General features: G+C 42.6%; 1 protein-coding gene across 1 annotated transcript in view; it reads right to left on the bottom strand.

Moving 5' to 3' along the window:
* CNTNAP2 (contactin associated protein 2) overlaps nt 1-23,513 on the bottom strand; it is a 971,924-nt gene that overhangs the window by 437,579 nt on the left and 510,832 nt on the right. Inside the window, exons 5-8 of the mRNA XM_053359792.1 lie at nt 19,620-19,829; nt 17,205-17,389; nt 15,522-15,665; nt 11,810-12,074 (exon numbers count right to left, since the gene is read on the bottom strand). Coding sequence (XP_053215767.1) covers nt 11,810-12,074; nt 15,522-15,665; nt 17,205-17,389; nt 19,620-19,829 — 804 coding nt within the window. The remainder of the gene's footprint in view (nt 1-11,809; nt 12,075-15,521; nt 15,666-17,204; nt 17,390-19,619; nt 19,830-23,513) is intronic.

The following is a 23,513-nucleotide window of genomic DNA, read 5'->3' as shown; positions in this document are numbered from 1 at the left end:
AACTGTGCCCCTGAAGGACCAGGTGTGCAGCCTGGGAGTCATTTTGGACTCACAGCTGTCCATGGAGGCACAGGTCAAATCTGTGTCCAGGGCAGCTGTTTACCAACTCCATCTGGTACGTAGGCTGAGACCCTATCTGCCTGCAGACTGTCTCGCCAGAGTGGTACATGCTCTGGTTATCTCCCGCTTCGACTACTGCAATGCGCTCTACGTGGGGCTACCTTTGAAGGTGACCCGGAAACTACAACTAATCCAGAATGCGGCAGCTAGATTGGTGACTGGGAGCGGCCGCCGAGACCATATAACACCGGTCTTGAAAGACCTACATTGGCTCCCAGTACGTTTCTGAGCACAATTCAAAGTGTTGGTGCTGACCTTTAAAGCCCTAAACGGCCTCGGTCCAGTATATCTGAAGGAGCGTCTCCTCCTCCATCGTTCTGCCCGGACGCTGAGGTCCAGCTCCGAGGGCCTTCTGGCGGTTCCCTCACTGCGAGAGGCCAAGTTACAAGGAACCAGGCAGAGGGCCTTCTCGGTAGTGGTGCCCGCCCTGTGGAACGCCCTCCCATCAGATGTCAAAGCGATAAACATCTACCTGACATTCAGAAGACATCTGAAGGCAGCCCTGTTCAGGGAAGTTTTAAATATGTGATATTTTAGTGTATCTTTCATCTTTGTTGGAAGCCGCTCAGAGTGGCTGGGGAAACCCAGCCAGATGGGCGGGGTACAAATAATAAATAATTATTATTATTATTATTATTATTATTATTATTATTATTATTATTTAAGGGGGCTATGGATTGGCTCTTGATGTAGAACAGATTAAAGGCTCAAACTGGAAGTCTGTTTTAATGCATAAGTTGACTACATTATGGGCAGCAAACAGAGGTTAAGGTAGTATTAAGAGGTTAATGTAAAAAAACAAGCTTGGAACTGTTGTAAGTCATAACACATCACAGTAAGAATTTGATGAGCATTTTCAGTATTCTGAGTAGAGGGCAGGGCACACATTCTGCAACATTTAAAAGAATGGGGGCTGCAGAAGTTGCACATCTAAAACCAGCACAGAAACTTCGGCTGGCTTTCTTTTGTCTTGGGCAAGTAAATATTCTCACAGCAGAATATGCCAGATCTGTACCTACTGCAGTTCTTGTTTATCAACAACTTTCTGATATTAAAAGAAAGTGCATTTTTATAGAGGCCGTTTCCAGAGTAAGGCAATTTAGCTGCTTACCAAATACATAGTTAGTGAGCAAACTTCCTCAAGACAGTATCAATTGTGCAGATCTGCTTTTGAAACCCAGAGAAGCTCCGGCTCTCTGTTTTACCTCAGTTAATCTACGCTGCTGTTTCAGTAGCATCTCAAAATGAAATGGTGAGATTTGCAAGGAGGTCTGGAAGAAGAAGGAGAAAGAATCACTATCCTTTTGAAGACCAACATAACAGGCTAGAGTCTTTGTTTTCTCCTCAGGCCTATTTTGGCTCCTCGTTCTGTCAACTGCACAGAAAGCAAACACAATGCAGCAGAAAGGTGATGCTCTTTCAAGGAGGAATCAGGATAAAAGTTTACTTTTAACTCTATTAATGTCATTCGAAAATGCCAAGCTGCCAAAGGCCACACTGTAATTCTGAGTAGCTACACAGAGTGACAGGAGGGGGGGGGATAGCCATGCCCAAATTGTTCCACCTACACAACAGCTGCATTGCATTCATACAGCAATGGATTCTATTTTCAGCCCGCAAACTGCAAATGGTTCACTGTGGGGTAACTAACCATGGGATGCTTCAGATGCTCCCCAAAGATGACCAGTGCTTCCTCTCTACACACTTCCTAGGATTGCTGGAGGGGGGTAGCTCACTCTTCCACTGCAGGGAGATGAGCATTCTCCCTAGGGCAGGATGAGACCCAGAGGATGGGCAGAAGAAGCTCATGTAGCTTTCTGCGGCAGTGCTTGTAAAGTTGGAGTAAGCAAAGCGAGAGTCGTATCAAATATATGACAATTGTCTTCTATAGGAGGGGCATGAAAGCATAGGGAAGAACCACAGCTTAATGGCAAAGAACATTGTATGCATGCAAAAGGTCCCTGCTTAAATCCCCAACATCTCCAGTTTTCAAAATAGGATCTGGCAACAGAGATCTGTGCCTAAGATTCTGGAGAGATACTGCAACCCTGGGCTAGATGAACAAATAGCCTGATCTGGAGAAGCCATGTTTTTATGCACACCATTTCACACCAAACATGAACAAGTTGTGATCCCCAGGTTGAACGCAGACACAGTGTGAAGAAGACAGAGAAGTGCTATTGGGTGACAGGGAGAAAGTAGAACTGCTCAACACCTACTTTGCCTCTGTCTTCACCCCAAAGCGATGCCCAGCCTGGTGATAAGAGAATAAATGATGCAAGGAGGGAGCTGCAGCCCAAGAGAGGAAAAGAGGTGGTAAGGAAACACCTCGCTACTTAAAATGAATTCGAATCTCCAGGGCCAGATGAGCTGCATCCAAGGGTACTAAAGGAACTTGTGGATGTAATCTCAGAGCCTCTGTCTATAATCTTATGAATTCTTGGAGAACAGGTGAGGCCCCTGCAGACTGGAGGTGGACAAATGTTGTCCCCATCTTAAAAAGGGAGGAAAAGGAAGACTCGGGTAACTACAAACCGGTGAGCTTGACTTCGATACCAGAGAAGGTCCTTGGACAGATAATTCAGAAAAGGATGTTCTGATTACTAAGACCCAGAATGGGTTTCTCAAAAATAAGTAGTGCTAGATGAATCTGATTTCTCTTTTTAATGGAATTACATGCTTGGTGGATCAGGGGGATGCTGTGGACATAGTGTATCGTGATTTCAGTAAGGCTTTTGAAAAAGTTCCCCATGATATTCTTGTGAGGAAGCTGATAAAATGTGGGTTGAATGAGGTAACTGTTAAGTGGATTTGTAGCTGGTTGACTGACTGAACACAAAGAGTACTCATTAAGAGTTCCTTGTCATCCTGAAAAAAGGGGACAAGTGGGGTGCTCCAGGGTTCTGGAATGGGGCCCATTGTTGTTCAACGTCTTTATAAAAAAATCCAATGCTATTCTAGGCTGCATCGACAGAAGTCTAGTGTCCAGATCAAGGGAAGCAATAGTACCACTCTATTGTGTCTTAGCCAGACCACACTTGGAATACTGTGTCCAATTCTGGGCACCACAATTTAAGATAGATATTGATAAGCTGGAATGTGTGCAGAGGAGGGAAACCAAGATGATCCAGGGTCTGGAATCTAAGCCTTACAAGGAGCTCCTGAAGGAGTTGGGTATGTTTAGCCTGGAAAAGAGGAGACTGAAAGGAGATATGATAGCCATTTTCAAATATCTTAAGGGCTTGTTTTCTCCTGCTCTGGGGGAGTGAATCTAATGGCTTCGGGTTACAAGAAAGGAGATTACAACAAAACATAAGGAAAAACCTCCTGACAGTAAAAGCAGTTCGACAGTTGAAGGGTTTCCCTCGGGAGGTTGTGGACTCTCCTTTCTTAGGGGTTTTTAAGCAGAGGTTGGATGGCCACTGGATGGATGCTTTAGCTGCAAGCAGGGGGTTGTATTAGATACCCCTTGGGTTCCCTTCCAACTCTATGGTTCTGTGATTCCATTAATAAAAGTGCATTAGAAGTAAATTTTCAGCATTATGTAGCCACAATTTTACAAATATAGGACTGATTTAAGAAGTCTCTTTTGGAGCTGTTCATCAGTTCCATCAATATTCCATTATTATGGGAATTGATGGAATTTAAAGAGCAAAGTTAACAGCAGTCTACACAAATGCAAACAACCTTCAAAGAGCTTTTTTTTTTAAAAAAAATCAACAACACAATTATCATTTCAATGTGCTACACTTTTGTTCCTGTAATAGAAGCTGGTTCACAAATAATCCCAATTTCACCATTTAATTCAGGCTATGCAGCTTCTTTATTTTTAACAAAGCCATTGCTTTTGAAAGTTACTTAACTACTTGTGACACCTATGGTTCTAACTCACCTTTCTAAGAATATAGTCACAGATACAATATTGTCCTGGTAACAACTATACCCAAACAACCCCTATTCACCATTACTGTAGGAGCTTAACATATACCCAACAAAATTCAGGATTTTTTATGGATTTGCAGTGCATTGAAAGTCACAACTAAAGGAAGCTACAAAGGAAGTGGGGATGGAGATGTGGACTGCTTGAGAAGTTCACCTCATTTGCACATCACATAAAACTATAGTTTAAAATGAACTATGGTTTAATATGAACGAACATTGTGTTGGTTGACTCTTCTCTTGCTCCTGTTACACATTAAATAAGCAGAGTTTAGCTTGCTATGTTGTCTGAACCCAGGCTCATAGTTTCTCTCCAAACAAATCAGGGAGGATACCTTCCTAGCATATTGCCAAGCACTCAAAAAGGACAGATATAGCAGTCATGGGAGACTTCAGCTACCCAGATATGTGTGGGAACTCAAGCTTTGCCAAGAATGTAAGGTCCAACAAATTCCTTAACTGCCTTGCTGACAATTTCATTTCCCAGAAAGTGGAAGAAGCAGCAAGAGGGTCATCTCTCTTGGATCTCACCAACAGGTTGTTGTTGTTTAGTTTAGTCGTGTCCGACTCTTTGTGACCCCATGGACCAGAGCACGCCAGGCACTCCTGTCTTCCACTGCCTTTTTTATTAGGATAATTCTGGGAAAATTCTAAAAAAAAAATCAGTGCATTGAAACAGTCACAAAATACCTCACACAAATCAATACAGATGAAGGGACCCACAGGCTTGGTCTCCCTTTTTTCTTACTTTAACACTGCAAAGGAGCTTGGAGAAGCTTCCAAACCTGGTACCTCTGTGACACTAGGCAAAGGTAGTTTTAAGAATAGCAGGAACCGACCGCATGTAATTCCCCATATAATCATATGTACAAAGGGGCGTTGTATTTACAACCCCCCCCCCAAAAAAAACAAACCATGTCCATGTTGGAACTCTGGGAATTGTCGCTTTATTCGGAGAATGGGGGCTCATAACAACTCAACAACGAGTCTGTGTCCCCCCCTCTTTTTTTAATAATAAAAAAGAACAAGTATATAAACAATTGCCACAGCAGTAAATAACAAACAGCTTGTCCCATCGAAATCACAGACACCTGTCCTGCTAGACAACAAAATCTCATCTGGTTACTCTAAAAGGTTGCACCACATTTTCCTGTGCCTGTTAAGTGGGTTTCTACCACCACCTGAACAATTTATACATTCAGTAAATCATTACCATGTGTTATATAAAGAACACAGAGATAGCCAGAAGCTGGAAAACTGGCATTGGGCTGAGCATTGATTCTTGGTGTAACAGAGTGTGGTCTGAGAATTGGCTGAGAAACTAACATGTCAGGTCAGCGCAGCAAAGGCAAAGGCTGCCCTCTCTCAAAGGCTCTGGCAAGTTAAGAATATGTCAGCTACTTCACATCTTCCATGGACACCATAGACAGGATAGATTGATGAGAAACATTTTGCCCGTCTTCTGGAAGATGCATGGGCTTGGTCTCTAATAAAAAATTCAAAATTGCGTAGCCTCTCCCAATTAGAAAACATTCCAGTTATTAATCAGAATTAAATATGATTAAATTAAGGGCTTGCTCATGCCCTTATTTTACCAATTTATTTTAATTTTTACGCACCCCTGTCACAAGAAAAGTATGTATTGTTTCAACAGGAAGAAATGTAATTACTGAATGTATTTTTAAAATAATCACCAACACAGGAGCCAGATATATGGAGAAACGTGACTCAAAGAAGTAGGAGGCCCAGGGTTCGCTCTGATTGTTTAGAAATACGCAATCGCTTTGAGGTCCTTTCCCCTAGCATGGAAGACGAAGAGCAGACTCCATTTGAGGATCTCTCCCTCATTACAGTCGATCAGGTATATGAAGACGAGCAGCAAAGGCAGTCTTCAGGGAATGTGCAGGCGACCTTGGAACGGACAGCTCACGGAAGAACCCCGACCAGACCTAAGAGGAGGCGTGTAGTGGTGATAGGGGATTCCCTACTGAGGGGAACAGAAGCAGTGATCTGTGGGCCTGACAAGATGTCTCGGGAAGTGTGCTGTCTCCCCGGGGCTAAGATCCAAGATGTAACTGAACGACTGCAAGGAATCATAAAACCCACTGACAAATACCCCTTCCTCTTGGTTCATGTGGGAACCAATGACACTGCAAGCAATAGCCTCCAGAAGATCAAAAGAGATTACGAGGCTCTGGGCAGGAAATTGAAGCAATTAAATGCACAAATTGTCATCTCATCTGTCCTCCCAGTTGAACGACGTGGCCCAGGGAGAGAGGGAAAAATAGTGGAAGTGAACAACTGGCTTCGCAAATGGTGTAAACAGGAACGGTTTGGATTCTTAGATCACGGAATGCAGTTTCTTGAAGATGGACTTCTGGCAAGCGATGGGCTGCACCTCACAACGGTTGGTAGGAATGTTTTTGCAAAAAATCTCAGAAACCTCATCAGGAGGGCTTTAAACTGACTAATGTGGGGGAGGGAGATAGTGCTCCTGAAGGTAGGAGTCTATCAATTGATGAAGATGATCATCCAAATGTCATAGACCGAATGGAGCAAACAGCACGCAGACCTAGTGGTGGGAGGAAAAAATCCTTAAATAAGAGACACGGGGGAATGATTAATGGACTTCAATGTCTGTACACTAATGCGCAAAGTATGGGAAATAAACAAGATGAGCTTGAGCTCTTGGTACAGCAAACTAAATATGACATAATAGGCATCACTGAAACCTGGTGGGATAAGTCCCACGATTGGAATGTAATAATGGAGGGATACAATCTATTTCAGAGAAACAGACCAGACAAGAAAGGAGGAGGAGTGGCGTTATATGTCAGGGATGTGTATACCTGTGAAGAGATCCAAGATTTAGAACCTCAAAGCCAAAGTGAGAGCATTTGGGTCAAAATTAAGGGAGAGAAGAATAACAGTGACCTCATTGTGGGAGTTTACTATAGATCCCCAAGCCAAACGGAGGACATAGATGATGCCTTCCTGGAACAGATGGCCAAGCATGCAAAAGGAAGGGAGATAGTAGTAATGGGGGACTTCAATTACCCGGATATTTGTTGGATGTCAAACTCAGCCAAGAGCATAAGGTCAAACAGATTCCTCACTGGCCTTGCAGACAACTTCATTGTCCAGAAAGTGGGAGAAGCTACAAGAGGAACAGCCATTTTAGATCTGGTCCTAACCAATGTTGATGACCTGGTTAGTGGGGTAGAAGTGGAAGGATCATTAGGTGCGAGTGATCATGCTCTTCTGAAGTTTACTATACAGCGGAAAGGAGCAGCCAAGCATACTAGGACTCAATTTCTCGACTTTAAGAAAGCCGACTTCATAAAACTTAGGGAAGTGCTGGGTGAGATCCCATGGACAGTAATACTAAAAGGAAAGGGAGTTCATGATGGCTGGGAGTTTGTTAAGAGGGAGATAGTAAAAGCACAACTTCAGGCAATACCAATGAGACGGAAACATGGAAGGTGCCTAAAGAAGCCAGGCTGGCTATCTAAAGAACTTTTAACTGAGTTAAGATTAAAAAAGGATGTGTACAAAAAATGGAAAAGGGGGGAAACCACCAAAGAGGAATTCAAACAAATAGCCAGCACGTGTAGACACAAAGTCAGAAAAGCTAAAGCACAGAATGAACTCAGGCTTGCTAGAGAGGTTAAAAGCAACAAAAAAGGCTTTTATGGGTATGTTCGTAGCAAAAGGAAGAACAAAGAAACAGTGGGGTCACTCAGAGGAGAAGATGGTGAAATGCAAACAGGGGACACAGAAAGGGCTGAACTCCTCAATGCCTTCTTTGCCTCAGTCTTCTCCGATAAAGAAAACAATGCCCGACCTGAAGAATTTGGAGCAAATGATTCAGCAGAGGAAACACAGCCCAGAATAACTAAGGAGATAGTACAAGAATACTTGGCTAGTCTAGATGTATTCAAGTCTCCAGGGCCAGATGAACTGCATCCAAGAGTATTAAAAGAACTGGCAGATGTGATTTCAGAACCACTGGCAGTCATCTTTGAGAATTCCTGGAGAACAGGCGAAGTCCCGGCAGACTGGAGGAGGGCAAATGTTGTCCCTATTTTCAAAAAGGGGAAAAGAGAGGACCCAAATAATTACCGCCCAGTCAGTCTGACATCAATACCAGGGAAGATTCTGGAGCAGATCATTAAGCAAACAGTCTGTGAGCACCTGGAAAGGAATGCTGTGATCACCAATAGTCAGCATGGATTTCTGAAAAATAAGTCATGTCAGACTAACCTGATCTCGTTTTTTGACAGAATTACAAGCCTGGTAGATGAAGGGAACGCAGTGGATGTAGCCTACCTTGATTTCAGCAAGGCATTTGACAAGGTGCCCCATGATATTCTTGTAAAGAAGCTGGTAAAATGCGGTCTTGACTATGCTACCACTCAGTGGATTTGTAACTGGCTGACTGACCGAACCCAAAGGGTGCTCATCAATGGTTCCTCTTCATCCTGGAGAAGAGTGACTAGTGGGGTGCCACAGGGTTCTGTCTTGGGCCTGGTCTTATTCAACATCTTTATCAACGACTTGGATGATGGACTCAAGGGCATCCTGATCAAATTTGCAGATGACACCAAACTGGGAGGGGTGGCTAACACCCCAGAGGACAGGATCACACTTCAAAACGACCTTGACAGATTAGAGAACTGGGCCAAAACAAACAAGATGAATTTTAACAGGGAGAAATGTAAAGTATTGCACTTGGGCAAAAAAAATGAGAGGCACAAATACAAGATGGGTGACACCTGGCTTGAGAGCACTACATGTGAAAAGGATCTAGGAGTCTTGGTTGACCACAAACTTGACATGAGCCAACAGTGTGACGCGGCAGCTAAAAAAGCCAATGCAATTCTGGGCTGCATCAATAGGAGTATAGCATCTAGATCAAGGGAAGTAATAGTGCCACTGTATTCTGCTCTGGTCAGACCTCACCTGGAGTACTGTGTCCAGTTCTGGGCACCACAGTTCAAGAAGGACATTGACAAACTGGAACGTGTCCAGAGGAGGGCAACCAAAATGGTCAAAGGCCTGGAAACGATGCCTTATGAGGAACGGCTAAGGGAGCTGGGCATGTTTAGCCTGGAGAAGAGGAGGTTAAGGGGTGATATGATAGCCATGTTCAAATATATAAAAGGATGTCACATAGAGGAGGGAGAAAGGTTGTTTTCTGCTGCTCCAGAGAAGCGGACACGGAGCAATGGATCCAAACTACAAGAAAGAAGATTCCACCTAAACATTAGGAAGAACTTCCTGACAGTAAGAGCTGTTCGACAGTGGAATTTGCTGCCAAGGAGTGTGGTGGAGTCTCCTTCTTTGGAGGTCTTTAAGCAGAGGCTTGACAACCATATGTCAGGAGTGCTCTGATGGTGTTTCCTGCTTGGCAGGGGGTTGGACTCGATGGCCCTTGTGGTCTCTTCCAACTCTATGATTCTATGATTCTACTTCATGTTTAAGATCTTGGGCATAAAACATTAAATTGCTAAAACATCTTTGGCAGAGTTCAGCATCTCCTTTCCATATGAGAAAGCACCTATTCTCACATGGGGAAGGAACAATGGGTGGTATTCAGTGAGGTTTTACGCAGAATGGACCTGGGGATATTAATAGACCTAAATTAGTTGTGCTCATAAATTTCAGTGGGCCTACTCTGAGTAGAAGTTACCACCCAATTTTCTTTCTGGTAACAGGCTCCTCGTGTGTCAGAAGGTGCTGCTATCAAGGGACCCATGATGAGGTAGAGCAGCTGCCATTCCAAATAAAAGCTTTAAAACTGCCCCTGTGTTTGAGCAGCACACTAGTTTGTGCTGACGCCACTTCTTAGTTCACAACTGTTCTGGTTTATTTGAGGTTTAAAAATCACGGGACTCCTGTCTGCTTTGCATGTGTCCATTCAAACAATCCTCCAGTAAGTGAAAATATAAGACATATTATTAATGTAAAGGAATCGCATGCACCACTGTCTTCCTGATGAAAATGTTATTAGCATTAGCCTCTTGCCATTCTGCAAACAACAATGATGGGCAAAGGAGTGGGAAATTCTTTATCTGAGAATGGGATTCTTAACCTGAAGCACCACTTTAGCTAATGGGGCCTCCCACTGCTGTCATGCGGCCGCTGCAGGATTTCTGTTCTCATCCTGAAGCAAAGTTCTTAACCCAAGGTATTATTTCTCGGTTAGCAGAGTCTGTAACCTGAAGCATCTGTAACCCGAGGTACCACTGTATTGTCCTTCCCCCAAGTGGCTTTGAAGTGAATAAGCTGTGTACAACAATATTATCTCTACACTCAAAATACATCTAGAACTGGAAGGGTGATGGTGATGAATGAGACGAGAGAGAGAGAGAGAGAGAGAGAGAGATGTCATTTTCACTTTAAACACTCCCATCAGGGAAAAGGGTGGGGCAAATAAACAAATAAATAATACCAAGCCGTTAGTAAAATGAGCACCCTGCTGCCCAAGTCACCCGCTTCCCTGCACAGAGGACCTTCACCCTCACAGCCAGCAGTGATCCCATTGAAGTGGGACTAAAAAGTGCTTCCCTATGGATGGTCACATTGGCCAAGACAAGTCATGATTCCGTCTCTCAAGCTCCTGGCAAATAACAGCTACCAAGATGAGAAATGTATAAAGCAGGCATAGGCAAACTCAGCACTCCAGATGTTTTGGAACTACAACTCCCATCATCCCTAGCTAACAGGACCAGTGGTCAGGGATGATGGGAATTGTCTCAAAACATCTGGAGGGCCGAGTTTGCCTATGCCTGGTATAAAGCATATCAAAAGATCTGATACTCCCAGCACCAAACTTAAACTGATCTTGCGCTGATCTACAGGTGAAACTGCTATCCCATTTTGCTGAACTAACAGAGGAAAGAAATGCTATTTTTTCTTTTTAAGCAGTTTCATAGTCCTTGGGGAGCTGGGGAGTGATCTCTACTCCTCCTCTGCTCCATTATATTGTTGTTTATTGTATTTAGAAAATGTTAAATAAAATGTCTCCCATCGTTCCTTCTCTCACACTGTGGTCTTCCCCAATGTCAAAATTTACAATGTAAGCTCCATGGAGCAGCTGTCTGCTTAGCATTTGGTTCTGTTACTCTATAAGGCGCTATGTACATCAATATTGCATTATAAATGCATTAATAATGGCAACAATTGCTGTTGCCCTGAAGCTTCTCACTTCAGAATAACATATAAAGCACACAAACTCACACACCCCTCTAGGGCCAGGGAGGAATCAATTTCTATCTTTCCTCTTCTGTGCTGCACTGCAGTGTTTCTGATACAGGATACTAAATTCAGGTAACATATGAATTCCAATTTTAGTAAATAATGCATCCACTTCAGAATTCTCCTGGCAGTTTTCTTCCAACTGCGGTAGCACTGAGGCCTTTGCGACCAGCTACCGTATTTTTCCGTGTATAAGACACGGTTTTTTCCCTTTTTAAAAAAGTCAAAAATTAGGGGGTGTCTTATACATGGGGCCATCTCCCCCTATTTTCTTAAATCAGAGTCCCCCAAAATAGGGGGTGTCTTATACATGGGGGAGTCTTATAGACAAAAAACCCCCGTTAATTCAAATGCAAAATTGTAGTTTGTCCACCACAACCAAAGCAGTGTCTCCTTACAGCACAAATCCACATGGAGAAATAGCTCCAAATTGCAAAAGCAAAATGACTGGAATTTAAGAAAACCAGTATCTTGAGTTTATGGAGCTCACCTGAAGATATGTCTATTTGACTTTTCTTGACTCCAGTGACGTTGATATGGACACTGACTTTGCCTTCTATTAGGTCAATCTCTATGGTGCCCAGTCCTTCAGCAAAATTGCTGAACAGCAGAAGTCCATTGGGATTCCAAGTCCGAAATTGAAAGCTGACTGAAAACATGTCCTGATTTGGACGACCAGGCACTTCCAGGAAACTGGTAGCATTGAAAAAGACGGGCACTGTATGGGGCTCCACGCATGAGAAGCTTAAATTCCCCTATTAAAAACAAAAACAGAAGCAAAAACAGTAACACACACACACCAAAAACAAAAACAACATGAGAAAAGTGACATATTTCTAAAAAAACCCAGTTTTTAGAGACCTTAAAATTTCCTCCTGAATCCAGTAAAACAATGTTCAAAAGAGAGCATGTTGATCTACTGAGGGATGTATGAAAGTTACTGAACATCCTTGAGAAATGTATAAACTCTGCTCACTTCCCACAGGATTCCTTGTGCGCAAGAAATCTAAACTTGCTCCTAATTTCAAAATTTAGTAACAACCTTGGAATGCAAAGTAAAATAACATATACTGCATGTGTGTGTGTGCTTGGCAATTTCAAGAGTTCAGAGTGCTACACATGCAGTATTTATTTGCAATCTTTGCAACAGTCCTGTACGTAAGGGTGGGGAACTTCTGACCTGTGGCTAATTTGGCCCACCAGGACCTTCCCATTTGGCCCACAAGGACGTTCTCCCAAAACCACACCCACTGGCCCAATCCCTGATGCCACATGTGATGTCAGGTGTGGAACAAGTAGCGGTGCGCATAGATCCTGCAACTGGAAAGCAAGATTGAACTCCCTGCGCATCAAATGGTGCACAGGGAGGTCAATCTTGCTTGATTCAGGGGTGCAAGCTAGTTCCCAAAGGGCAGCTGGCAGGCACGCTCAACCGCTCCACAACGCAGGAGTGAACTCTGCGCATCAGCTGTTGTGTGGGGAGTCCAGTCCTGCGTGGTCACTCTCACCCCCATGGGCCAGCTTTGAGGGGCAGATGGGATCAACCGTCAGTCACCTGACACAGTGGCAGAGTTAGCTGCATGGAAGCCCGGAGCGGCAGCCACACTGTGCACCCGGGGGGGGGAGCTGTGCGGGGGCGGGGCAAGCCCCCCCATGATGTGCCTTTTTGTCACCCCCCTCAGGGATGACACCTGGGGCCGACTGCCCCCACCGCCTCCCCTTCTACACCCCTGACCTGAAACCATTATGATGTCAGAAGATTGGCAGGTAGGTAGTCCCACAAGGCCATAATGTTCCCTACCCCTGTTCCCCCCCATGCGCATGGACGAGGACTAATGTAGGCTGAAAGCAGTAGGAGTCAGTAGGAGCCCACATCTAGTTAGCATTTCTACGATGATCCAGAAAATTCCACCAATACACCCAACATTAATAAGCATAGCCCCCTGAATCATCTCCTTTTATTTTCTCATTCCCAGCCCATTCCTTGCCCTCTGTAGCATAGCTGCCTCTTGCCTTAATTTTGCTTCTTTCCTCTGCTCTGTCCATCATGGTCCTCCTTCCTCTTACAGAAAATTGGAAAAATTAATATGAGCAGAAAATCTGTCTACACTATTGGATCTACACATGCCTCTTTCAAAGTTATAAGCCAGGTACCCATGATAAGGTACAGAGAAACGTGGAAAGGAAATGAAATTTATTCCCATTTTACAAACAATGAAATAATGGAAGGGTTTTTTTATTTTTTATTTTAAAAAGAAGATCCCTCAGGGCTGACCTGCCCGCTTCATTCTTTATGCAAGAAGGTGTCAGGACATTTTTGAAGGAGTGTGCTCTTGCTCAGTTAAAAAAAAACCTGTGGTGAAAGTGGAGAGGAATAGTCATGGATGGAGTACAGGCAAGCATTACGAAGTTCTAGGAAAACTGTTCACACATATTCATCCCTGAGTTTAGTGTTGCAGCTAATGCTGTGGACGTTGTGGCCAAAGATGCAATGCCATGAGCAGGTCATGCCATTCTTTTTAAGACATGGTGATGGGTTAGAGGAAGCATCTCCGTTGCGCTCTCTTCTGGACATAGCATGCATTTGGACAGGGTGCCCATGGGTCTTCCTTCATAGGAGGCAGTCCTCTATTTGAAGGCATCCTATATCTGGAGGGCTGTCTTGGCCAAATCCAGTTTAAAGATAAAGCATCATTTGAGTGGTGGGGAGGAACCTTGATGTTGCCCATCTGAACATCAAGACTGAATGGGAGCACAGGTTGCATGGTCACAGTCTTCCAGGCTATGGTGAGCCTTATGGCAGTTGTTTCTAAATTTGTATCTCTATATATTTACCAGCATATGCAAATTGTATGTGGAGCTGTGGTGAGGCCTACATGGCCATCCTAGATTTGGAGCCACAAAAATGCAACATTTCTTTTCAGGTTCTTCAAAGAATGCATATCATCGTATTCTTTTTTTTAATGCTAAACTAATCCCATGGGGCAATAACAGCAACAAAGAGAGCGAGAGGGGAGAAATGAAAATCTATGCTGATTTAATTAGAAGAAAATTGATCTTGTTTTCCTAGAGGTAAGGCAATGGAAGTAACTCAGCTTGAAACAAAGGAGATGGCAATTTTTATAGCCTCTCTTTGCACTGGATATCAAGTGAGCCCTCAAATTATACCAGCTCACAATAGTTTCTTGCTGAAGCACTCATGCATTACTAACACTGCTTATATAGGTCTTGCTGTGGAGTTAAATAAGAAGAAAATGAAATACCATCAGTAACAGGGAGAAATTGTATTCTACATCCATTTCCATGGACTTAGCACCTAATGGAGAATGGAGTCACTTGCTCTAGGTTATTAACCTTTTAAGAGCAGATCTGCAGCGAATGGCATTATGTCATAACGCCTATACCGAAGTTGCCTAGCAGCTCTGGACATAGCGGTCAACCACCTCCAGGGGAGTTTAGAGGAAGATACAAACATTGCCAGAGGTGGATTTAGGGCAGTGTGACTGGTTCTGCCCTACTGGGCACCAAGCCCAGGGGGTGCTGTGGGGCGATACAACTATGACGTAGTGAATTGAGCAGAACGGAGGGCAAGAGGCATCGGGAACAAATTTTGGGCTTGCACAAGGTGCCACGGAAATTTGAAAGACCAAAGTCAGCCCCTGACATTGCCCAGTGTGGCATGAGAGCAACCATGCAGCTGGTAAAAGGTAGCATGTAAAATTGGTGCCCATAATAGGCAACTATGAGAAGAATGCTGGTTAAGGGTCATTATGTAAATAGCTTAAAAGTGCCCCTCAAAAAAGATGTTAGTTCCTAAACTCAGATACCAGACTGAAATTTGGAATAACATCTCAAAATATTGGTCAATGGGGGGGCGAATTATGTGTTGCTTGTTTCCTTTTGCCTAAGCTTCTTAAAAGCACAAACATGTTATTAGAAATGGCTTTTTCCACTGTGAGGCTTAACAGCATTCATTCAGGCCACTAGAAAATTCCCTGGATGATAGGAAGACATTTCAAGGGTCTAGTTTGTATTTAAAGGAATGAATGGAATTTTCTTTTAAAGCAGCTCATAATCCTTCACATGTGCACTGAGTTATTTCAAGAAATCTGGCAGTAATACAAAGGGAGCTGTAAATTCATACAAAAATATAAATAAACTGCTGTGTTTCAATTTAGATGATCACAAAATGATGTACTCACCACATTAGAAGGCTCCAATTTCTTCCTCCTGGCCATATCTGTGATATTATTGGTATTATATATTATGCTCTCCATGCAACCTTTGAAATTCTTTCTACTGTTTGAACTTGGTTTCCCAGAAAATGGCATGCCGCCAAATGTGATCTTTGAAAAGAAGCATGAAACATTTCAAAATAGAGTGACAATCCATTAACTCTTGCATTTTATTAACAAGTTTAGTTTTAAACACAGAACCACAGGTAATGTTAAGTGACACAAACCTGTGCAGAATTGATTTTATTATTATCTGCTGCCCATATTTGTGAAGACTTAACTAGATGAATCAACAACAAGCCTATGAACATATTATTTGATCTAGTGATGGTCCATGAGCTGTGGAGTTCTCTTGCCTACAGCAAGCAACTGCAGCAGCTCCACCAATTTCTTGATCAGCAGGGTGATACAACTGGGAGCCACCAGGGAGGGTTCTTGTGCAAAGCTTTACACATCCTACCAATTACTATAATTTCCATTGGAAATAGACTGGAGCCAAGCTCAGATATTATCTAAATATTCTAGGTAAAGTTGACTAGAGAATCTAAACGTCTAAAAGGTTGGGCACATTCAACACACTATTTAGAATGTGGAGGCACCTCCCCCCCTTTTATGCTTGAGGGTCACATTCATTCTGGGAAGCAACCCAATAGAGGGTGTAGCCAAACTCCTGCACGTGTGTGTGTGTGTGTGTGTGTGTGTGCGTGCGCGCGCGCGCGCACACACACACACACACACACACACACACACAGAAACACACCACCCCTCCCTACTCATCCAAAGATCAACTTGATGACTGGGGAGGGTGCATTTGTAAGCTCTCCCATTCACCTCAGTACTATATCTTCTGCAGCAAAAGCCTCTTGGGTGTCTTGGGTGGGGCAGTGAATATATCTGGTGGTATATTAGACCCCTAGGCCAGGAAGTAGCCATTCCTGATTTAGAAGGATGAACAAACTCAATACAATGCATGACATTCTAATTATATTCTAATTCCAAAATAAAAAATATAAGTGGATTGTCAAACTTAAGGCGTGGAGCCTTATTGGGCTTTCTGGGGCCAGAAGCTATTCCTTTACAATGGTGTGGTAGGCAGACAGGGTTTCAAAGGGTACCCAAATAATCTTTGCCCAAGAAGGGGTATGCCGCTTAGATTGAACTGAATATTCTTTTTTCTTCTTCTTAAAGATTTCCTTGTTTTACAGAAGTAAATGTAATGTCTCTCGTATTTTTTCCATGTAACATTTTTACAAATCAGTTTCATTTGTTGAGACATTAGGAAGAAAAGGGGTGGAGGGGGGAAAGATGGGTGGGGTCGGATGGCGATATTTCTATATTGCTTAATGTATGTAGGGTTTGGTGTCAGCGTTGCTCGTGCAGGTTCTCTGCTGTTCACTTGTGTTCCTCTTATGTTGCAATGGGCTTCGACAGACAGAAATGCCCCAAGCCATTTTTGCCATCTTTGTGGTAATAGCAGAACAGGGCTAAGTAATAAGGGAGAATTGAGAGATAACCAACGCTAGATTAAATGATGGGCTTTTGAACAGCACAAGAGGCACAAATCAGTTGACCATTTTTAAAGCATTTTAATGAATACTGATGGGCGTCATTTGTTTATTTGTACGGAGAGTAAGGGGTGTAATTGTTTACCTCATAGTCCAAATCCAGGTAATCAAATTCCCCATTGATCCGGAAATGCTGCAGATGCCTATCAAGCGTGAGGTTGATGTTCCTCCCATGGCGCTCTATCACTACAGAATGCCAGTGGTGGTCATCCAAGAGGCTACCTGTTGTCACAGATGTATGGCCATAAATTGACCCATATTGGTTGCTACCTGAGAGGAAGAAGAGGGCAGGAAATATTGAATACCTCAAATGTAAGGCCACATAGTGAGTTGTCATGCCACTGTTGCTGCTATGCTACTATAATAAAATGCCCTGTCATTCACAAATACTATATTCTTTGTAAGGTAGCATTTTTTTCTAGTTACAGGTAGGTAGCCGTGTTGGTCTGCCGTAGTTGAAACAAATTTTTTTAAAAAATCCTTCCAGTAGCACCTTAGATCACGTATAACGAACCACTTGGGATGTGACTAAGGGAACACAAAAAGTCTGAATAAACGAACAGTCTGAATAAGCTCTAAAAGAGTAATAGCCCAAATGGTGCCCTCTAGGTGTTGAATTTCAACGCCCGTGGGCAACACTGGCTAGGGCTGGTGGGAGTCCAACAACATCTTGAGGACATCATGTTGGCCAGTCCAGCTCTAAAGAAGTGTGGCTAAAAAGCAGTAACAGTAGTGCTTATGACAAAGTAACAGATAAGATCACAGCAAATACTGAGGTACTTTTCATGCAGAGTTGTGGTGAAACACTAGATTCAATAAATGGAAGGTCTGTAGGTCAGTGGTAGAGTGTATGTTTTGCATGCAAGATCATAAAAGCATGAGAACATCTGCTTGGTATTTTGGAACGTGGTGTCTGTTTGTCCACCTTCTGAGATACCACAGAATTCTCCCACAGCCTGTAAGAGCTTGAGAACTGTCTGGATGGATCCAGCGTTCTGCTTCTCTCAGTAGCCAAGCAAACACTCCTGGAAGTTCCCAATAAGAGCATGCCACTAAGCGCTATGGCTCCCCCCAGGGCCTGCGAAGGTGTCCTGCCTCTGGACATGGAGATTCTTCCACCTGGCTGTCATGGCTAAGAGCCACAGAGAGCTCTGTCCCCAATAGGAATCCTTGAGTTTTTCAAGTTATGCTGTTATCAGGCAAGAGCTAGCCACTGAAGTCAAGCAATGAAAGATTTTCAACTGCAGTAAAGAACAACATAGCAGTAAATCAAGCCTGAGACATGTGGCACAGTCACCTTCTGAATTTTTTCATGTTTTGACTGCAATTTGATCCAAGTGTTGTGTTAAAGGATGATTGGTTTCTAATTTCTCTTCCCAGTAGAACCTTCTTAACCCCATTTCTGACCTGAGAGTATATATTCTCACCTCAGCTAAGCACATATGTAAGAGATGTAATTTATAATCCTGACTGAACTCAGAAAATATATGGGAAAGGAAATGGAAACGAGGAGAATTTCAGAGTCATTCATCAGAAACTGTGCAGGTAAAGCTATGCTATTCTCATTTGCATGAAGCAAAAATGGCTGATCTTTATGCCAAGAAAAGGGGGAAAAAAAGGTGTAGTGGACAATGAGAGACAAGAACAGGGAAGACTCAAGTTTAAACCCCCCCCCGGCATGCGGTGCCAGATTGTTTCAGACCGTAATGTATAAACCTGGCTACGTAGTTGGTTCCAGAGTGTTCAGTCCCAGCTCAGCTCTGTGGATTCACACAGAATGGCCCTGGGCAAGACATTCTCTTGAAGCTTTGGTTCCCCACTTGCGTATGGAAATAATGTTACTTGCCTGGAAGGCAGGCTTATGAGTGTAAATGAGACAAAGAGGGAGAGAAACTCCATTCACAGGACAAAAACAATTACAATCTGAAGATTGTTGTGCCAGAATTATGCAAGAGCTCATTTAAGGCATCTCATTCACATCATGTCTTTAATAATTTTATCATTCATACCCTTCCCATCTGGTGTTAGCCACTAGGCCACATATTCTCCCTCAGAACCCTTCCTTGCATAACAAGGGCATTGTTTCTGTTGATCCCAGTTCATAGGACAGTTCAGAGAGTCAGGACTCAAGGCTTGTGATATGAAGGAGAATCCATGACAAAAACATGGCCAGGGACAGAGAGCCAGAGTCTGAGATGAAGTCTATTGATAGTCCACAGGATGCACTTTTTTTCTGGTGTCAGAGTTTTGATGGTCTTGGGAGGAGAAGGGTTAGCACAAAATACTAAAGCTTTGGAAACCAATCCATATTCACTCCAAATGTATAAGAGGCTGCACTGCTACCAGCAACTGATTTCAACTCTTCTTTCAGAGAAGCATGGGAAACAGAAAACAAAGATGAAGAAAAGGATAAAGCCCAGTGCTGTATATATCAATCAAATTAATGCAAAGCTAATTAATGTGCATTTTTAAAACAAAAAACCAAGACCCTGAATCCTACCTAAATTTAAATTAAGCACCAGTTTGGCTTTTTTGAGTTCCAAGGTGATATAGTCTCCTTGCTGGCCTTCCCCATGGAAGATTACACCTTCACTTTCAGAGGTTTTAAATTTCAAAGCGATCACATCTTTCAACGTTTTCAGTGTTTTCTTCTTGTGACCAAATCTGTACGGTAATACAACGTGGCCATCAAAATTGATAACATCAGCCCCTAAAGGGAAAAGATAAATAAAATGGTTTCTGCATTACTGAGGCCATCTAAAACAAAGGCACATATATTTGGAGCATGCAATAAATGTAACACGTATCCTGAAACCATTTTTGCCCAGCTATAAGTTACTAAAATAATGTGAAAAGAAACATTATCTCAATATATTATTTAATGTTAGGTTTTCTTCTTTCTTACTAACAGGTGAGCATGGTTGTTGTTGTTTTTTTAACAGTCCATTCTCAAACAATAATATGGTTTCCTTAGCTTCAACATAACATTCCACCTGTGGCCCTCAGTTGCTGGTTCCAGCCCTAGACTGCTTGCAGAAAAATACAGAGAGACTAACCACTGGCCATCACATCCCTAAAACCCCCCAGGAAGGTTACAGAGCAATCAGACTGTGTTCTGCACACCATCAGCAGACCGGATGACCTTTGGATAAATGTTCCTCCAACCTATAGGTCTAGTTTAAGTAACGACCACTGTGAGAAGACCTCCAAAAAGCAACTACCTGTGTGAATGCTCCATGCCATAAATTTTAAAAGATTATTCACCTTTGCAACACCTGGTCTATGTTTGCATGTCATGGGTACACAGCAGATGATGATGATGATAAATTGGGTATAGTGGAAGGTATGGGTGATTAACCCTTTTTGGGCTGAGTGCCAGAATTAGAGTTTGTAAATCCTAGATTATACTTATATATAATAAATAATGACGGAGGTTTTCTTATGTCAAATGATTCTTAAAATCTGTGTATTACTTATTTATCAAATTATAATCCCCCCTAAAAAAAGAGCTGAGGGCAGAGAAGAATTTCTCTAAAATGTAGCATTTATGGTTCTTATGTCATTGGCTTATCTGCACTCAAGTTGCTATCATTTTAAATATTCCAAGTCTTTAAAATGTCCTTTCTCAAAACCTCCCAAACATTTACATGCCACATTTCAAGTCTTTGGAGTGTAGTAATTCTCAGTAATTCTTAAATCATTTCTTTAAGGGATGTCAGCTATCGTGATTATTATTATTGCCATATTGCAAATGGGGACCATGGAGTGACATTTTCTGAATTATTAGCTGAGGTTAAACTTGAACCCAGAACATAACGACTCATTGGTCACTTTTAGCTACTACACCATAACAATTTGCAGGGTCTGAATATCTCTGGGATGGCGATGACTGCCCTGCCTTTATTTCCTAAATGAGTTCGGAGTTTGAGCCTTTATGTAGTCACATAAATAAAACATGAATCCAGCAATAAAATATATCCACCCATAGTTTCAGGGCCATACAGCAAAGTCCAAGGATATGTTGAAGTCCACTACATGCAGCCTGCTTCACAGCAAGCAAAAAGAAAGGAGAAAAACTTGCAGTGATAAACCCCTTGTAAGAAACAGTCCTTGTCTGGAAAGAGCAGCCAACACTATCAATCCACACATCATCTTATGAATTATACATTCGAGTGTAGGAATTAGTTCATAAATAAATGCAAAACTCAAATTAGCCACTTGTAACATACGGCATGTAGTCGAATCAAAACAGGGCACAGGGGACTTTTTCAATTTGTCTCACAAAATAACCAACATCCCAGTGTTCATTAAAAACCTTGGAAAAGACAATAAACCCAGCAGAAAAGGTCACCATGCTGGAGACGCAACAAAGCCTCCTTGTAAACCCATATTTCTTGTTTCTAAACTCATAACCACCAGGAGACATACCAGATCCCCTTTTAAATCTAATGATACCCACATTTCCTCTGAGAACAACCCCATTTTCTAATTGTTTGGGGAAGCCACTGCAGAATCTGGCTGCAGCAATCACTCCAAGGGGAAGTAACATTTGGTACTTTCAGTGTTTTCAAAAGGCGAAACTCTGGTCTGCTTTACACTTGCTCATGCATCCATATACACAAAGGGCAATTGCACAGCACTGGGCACTGTATGTGAGTAGTCTAACAACCTGATCACGTGAGGCTTTCTTGCCTGATCAGCGTGTTGCTTGGTGTGGAAATCCCATGCGACCAGTTCCATCTATTCAGTTCCTTCACGTTCCTCAGAATAGCAGGGTTTTACCATATGGAAGCAGTTCTTGTTGTTATGCACTCAATAAATGGGGTATTTAGATTTTTGCATATTGTTTTGATTAAAACATTTTTTCGGTAGTGTTGCTGCACAAATTTTGGCTAAAGAAAGTGTACAATAAATTTGGGGGTCTCGCCCTAAGCAAAATTTATTGAAGATTTCAATGGATATGTAGTGTTTCTATGAGGCTAGTGAAAATTCTCAATTGGTTCTGTGCATCCCAGATTTCACCAATAGTGAAATTAAAAGTGAACCCAGAAGGTCCTCTTGGAGCAAAACATGCAAGACACTTTGGACGAAGACCAAATGATCTTGATAAGGTTAATGAAGATGCTCTAGGTTCCTCCCCCTAACAGTTCAAAACTGCATTTTCTGGGTATCAGAGCACAGTCTTTCTTCAAGAATGGATATGTTATGCACTTGTAATAATAGCAATATAAACAAAAGTGCTTTTCCTACTCCCCAGAGATTGTCTCGCATGTTTGTGGAGGCCATAATCTTGAGCATGTAATAAAATGTGCTCTTCCAACTGAACTCCCTTGCCTGCATCCTCTCGCAGCCGGCTTCCTCATTATGGCACCCCCACAGCCACTGAATTACCATTCCCTTTGAGTCATGCAGCAGTCGTATTTTAGCATCTGGGGGCTGATCTAAAGTCAATTGAAGTCAATAGGAATCCATCCACAGGCTTCAGCACACTTTGAATTAAGCCCTAAAGGGAGATCTTCCAAAGGCATGTTGAAAGGCAATGTTTAACCTCATAAGCAAACGCATTTGGTGCACTGGCCCTTGTAGCATTTAGTTGAAAAGATAACTATAGGCGTCCTGCAGTTACATCTTAACAATTTCCCATTCCTCTGCTAACCACAAGCTATGCAACTGCTGGTCCCTTTCACCTTTAAAACTACAAACCACTTGAATAGCCATCAAAAAGAGGGACGGCAAGGAAAAACATCTCTCTCAAAAGTCTTCCTGACCACATACAGCGTCCATTTTGAGACTGTTATATGGTGAGCAGATGGCAATCTTCCTTCCTTAGATCTCATTCTCATGTTTCAAGGCCAGTTCACTTGGGAGGCCTGGCTGAGCACCTTGAGGTTTGCTCAATCAGAGCAACCCTGTTCAAGTTGCTAGGTTTTTACAAACTGAAGCAGTATGTAGATATATGTAGAAGAGTAATCTGGAGCAGGGAGTCTAAGGATCATCTCAATGAACAGCTAGGTATCTATGTGAGAACACACTCTTTAAGATATTATGTGTGCAGACTAAGCCATTAGAAGCATTTCCTGCTGTGCTCTGTTGTGGCCTTTTTATCTATTGTGGCTGCAGTCTATTTGGACTTTATACAGTTTGCGCATTACAGACTATAGTATCTAAATTCTATTTTTTTTAAAACCCAGATCTCTGTTTTCTCATATAACACTATTCTGGCATGTCAGAGACAACCCCTCTGTATTTGGAAGAGGACTTTTGCTGCTGGGAGGGTGCCTTTAGACCCAAGCCATGCTTAACTGGTTAGTAAGTCTAGAATAACTCCCCAGTTTAAAAGGGGAAAAGCCTCCTGTTATAAAAATAGAATATATTTTTGCATCCCTGGGGAACT

Source organism: Podarcis raffonei, chromosome 12 (genome assembly GCF_027172205.1).
Source record: "Podarcis raffonei isolate rPodRaf1 chromosome 12, rPodRaf1.pri, whole genome shotgun sequence".
In the NCBI taxonomy this organism is placed as follows: Eukaryota; Metazoa; Chordata; class Lepidosauria; order Squamata; family Lacertidae; genus Podarcis; species Podarcis raffonei.
This window is presented reverse-complemented; position numbering and strand designations above follow the sequence as displayed.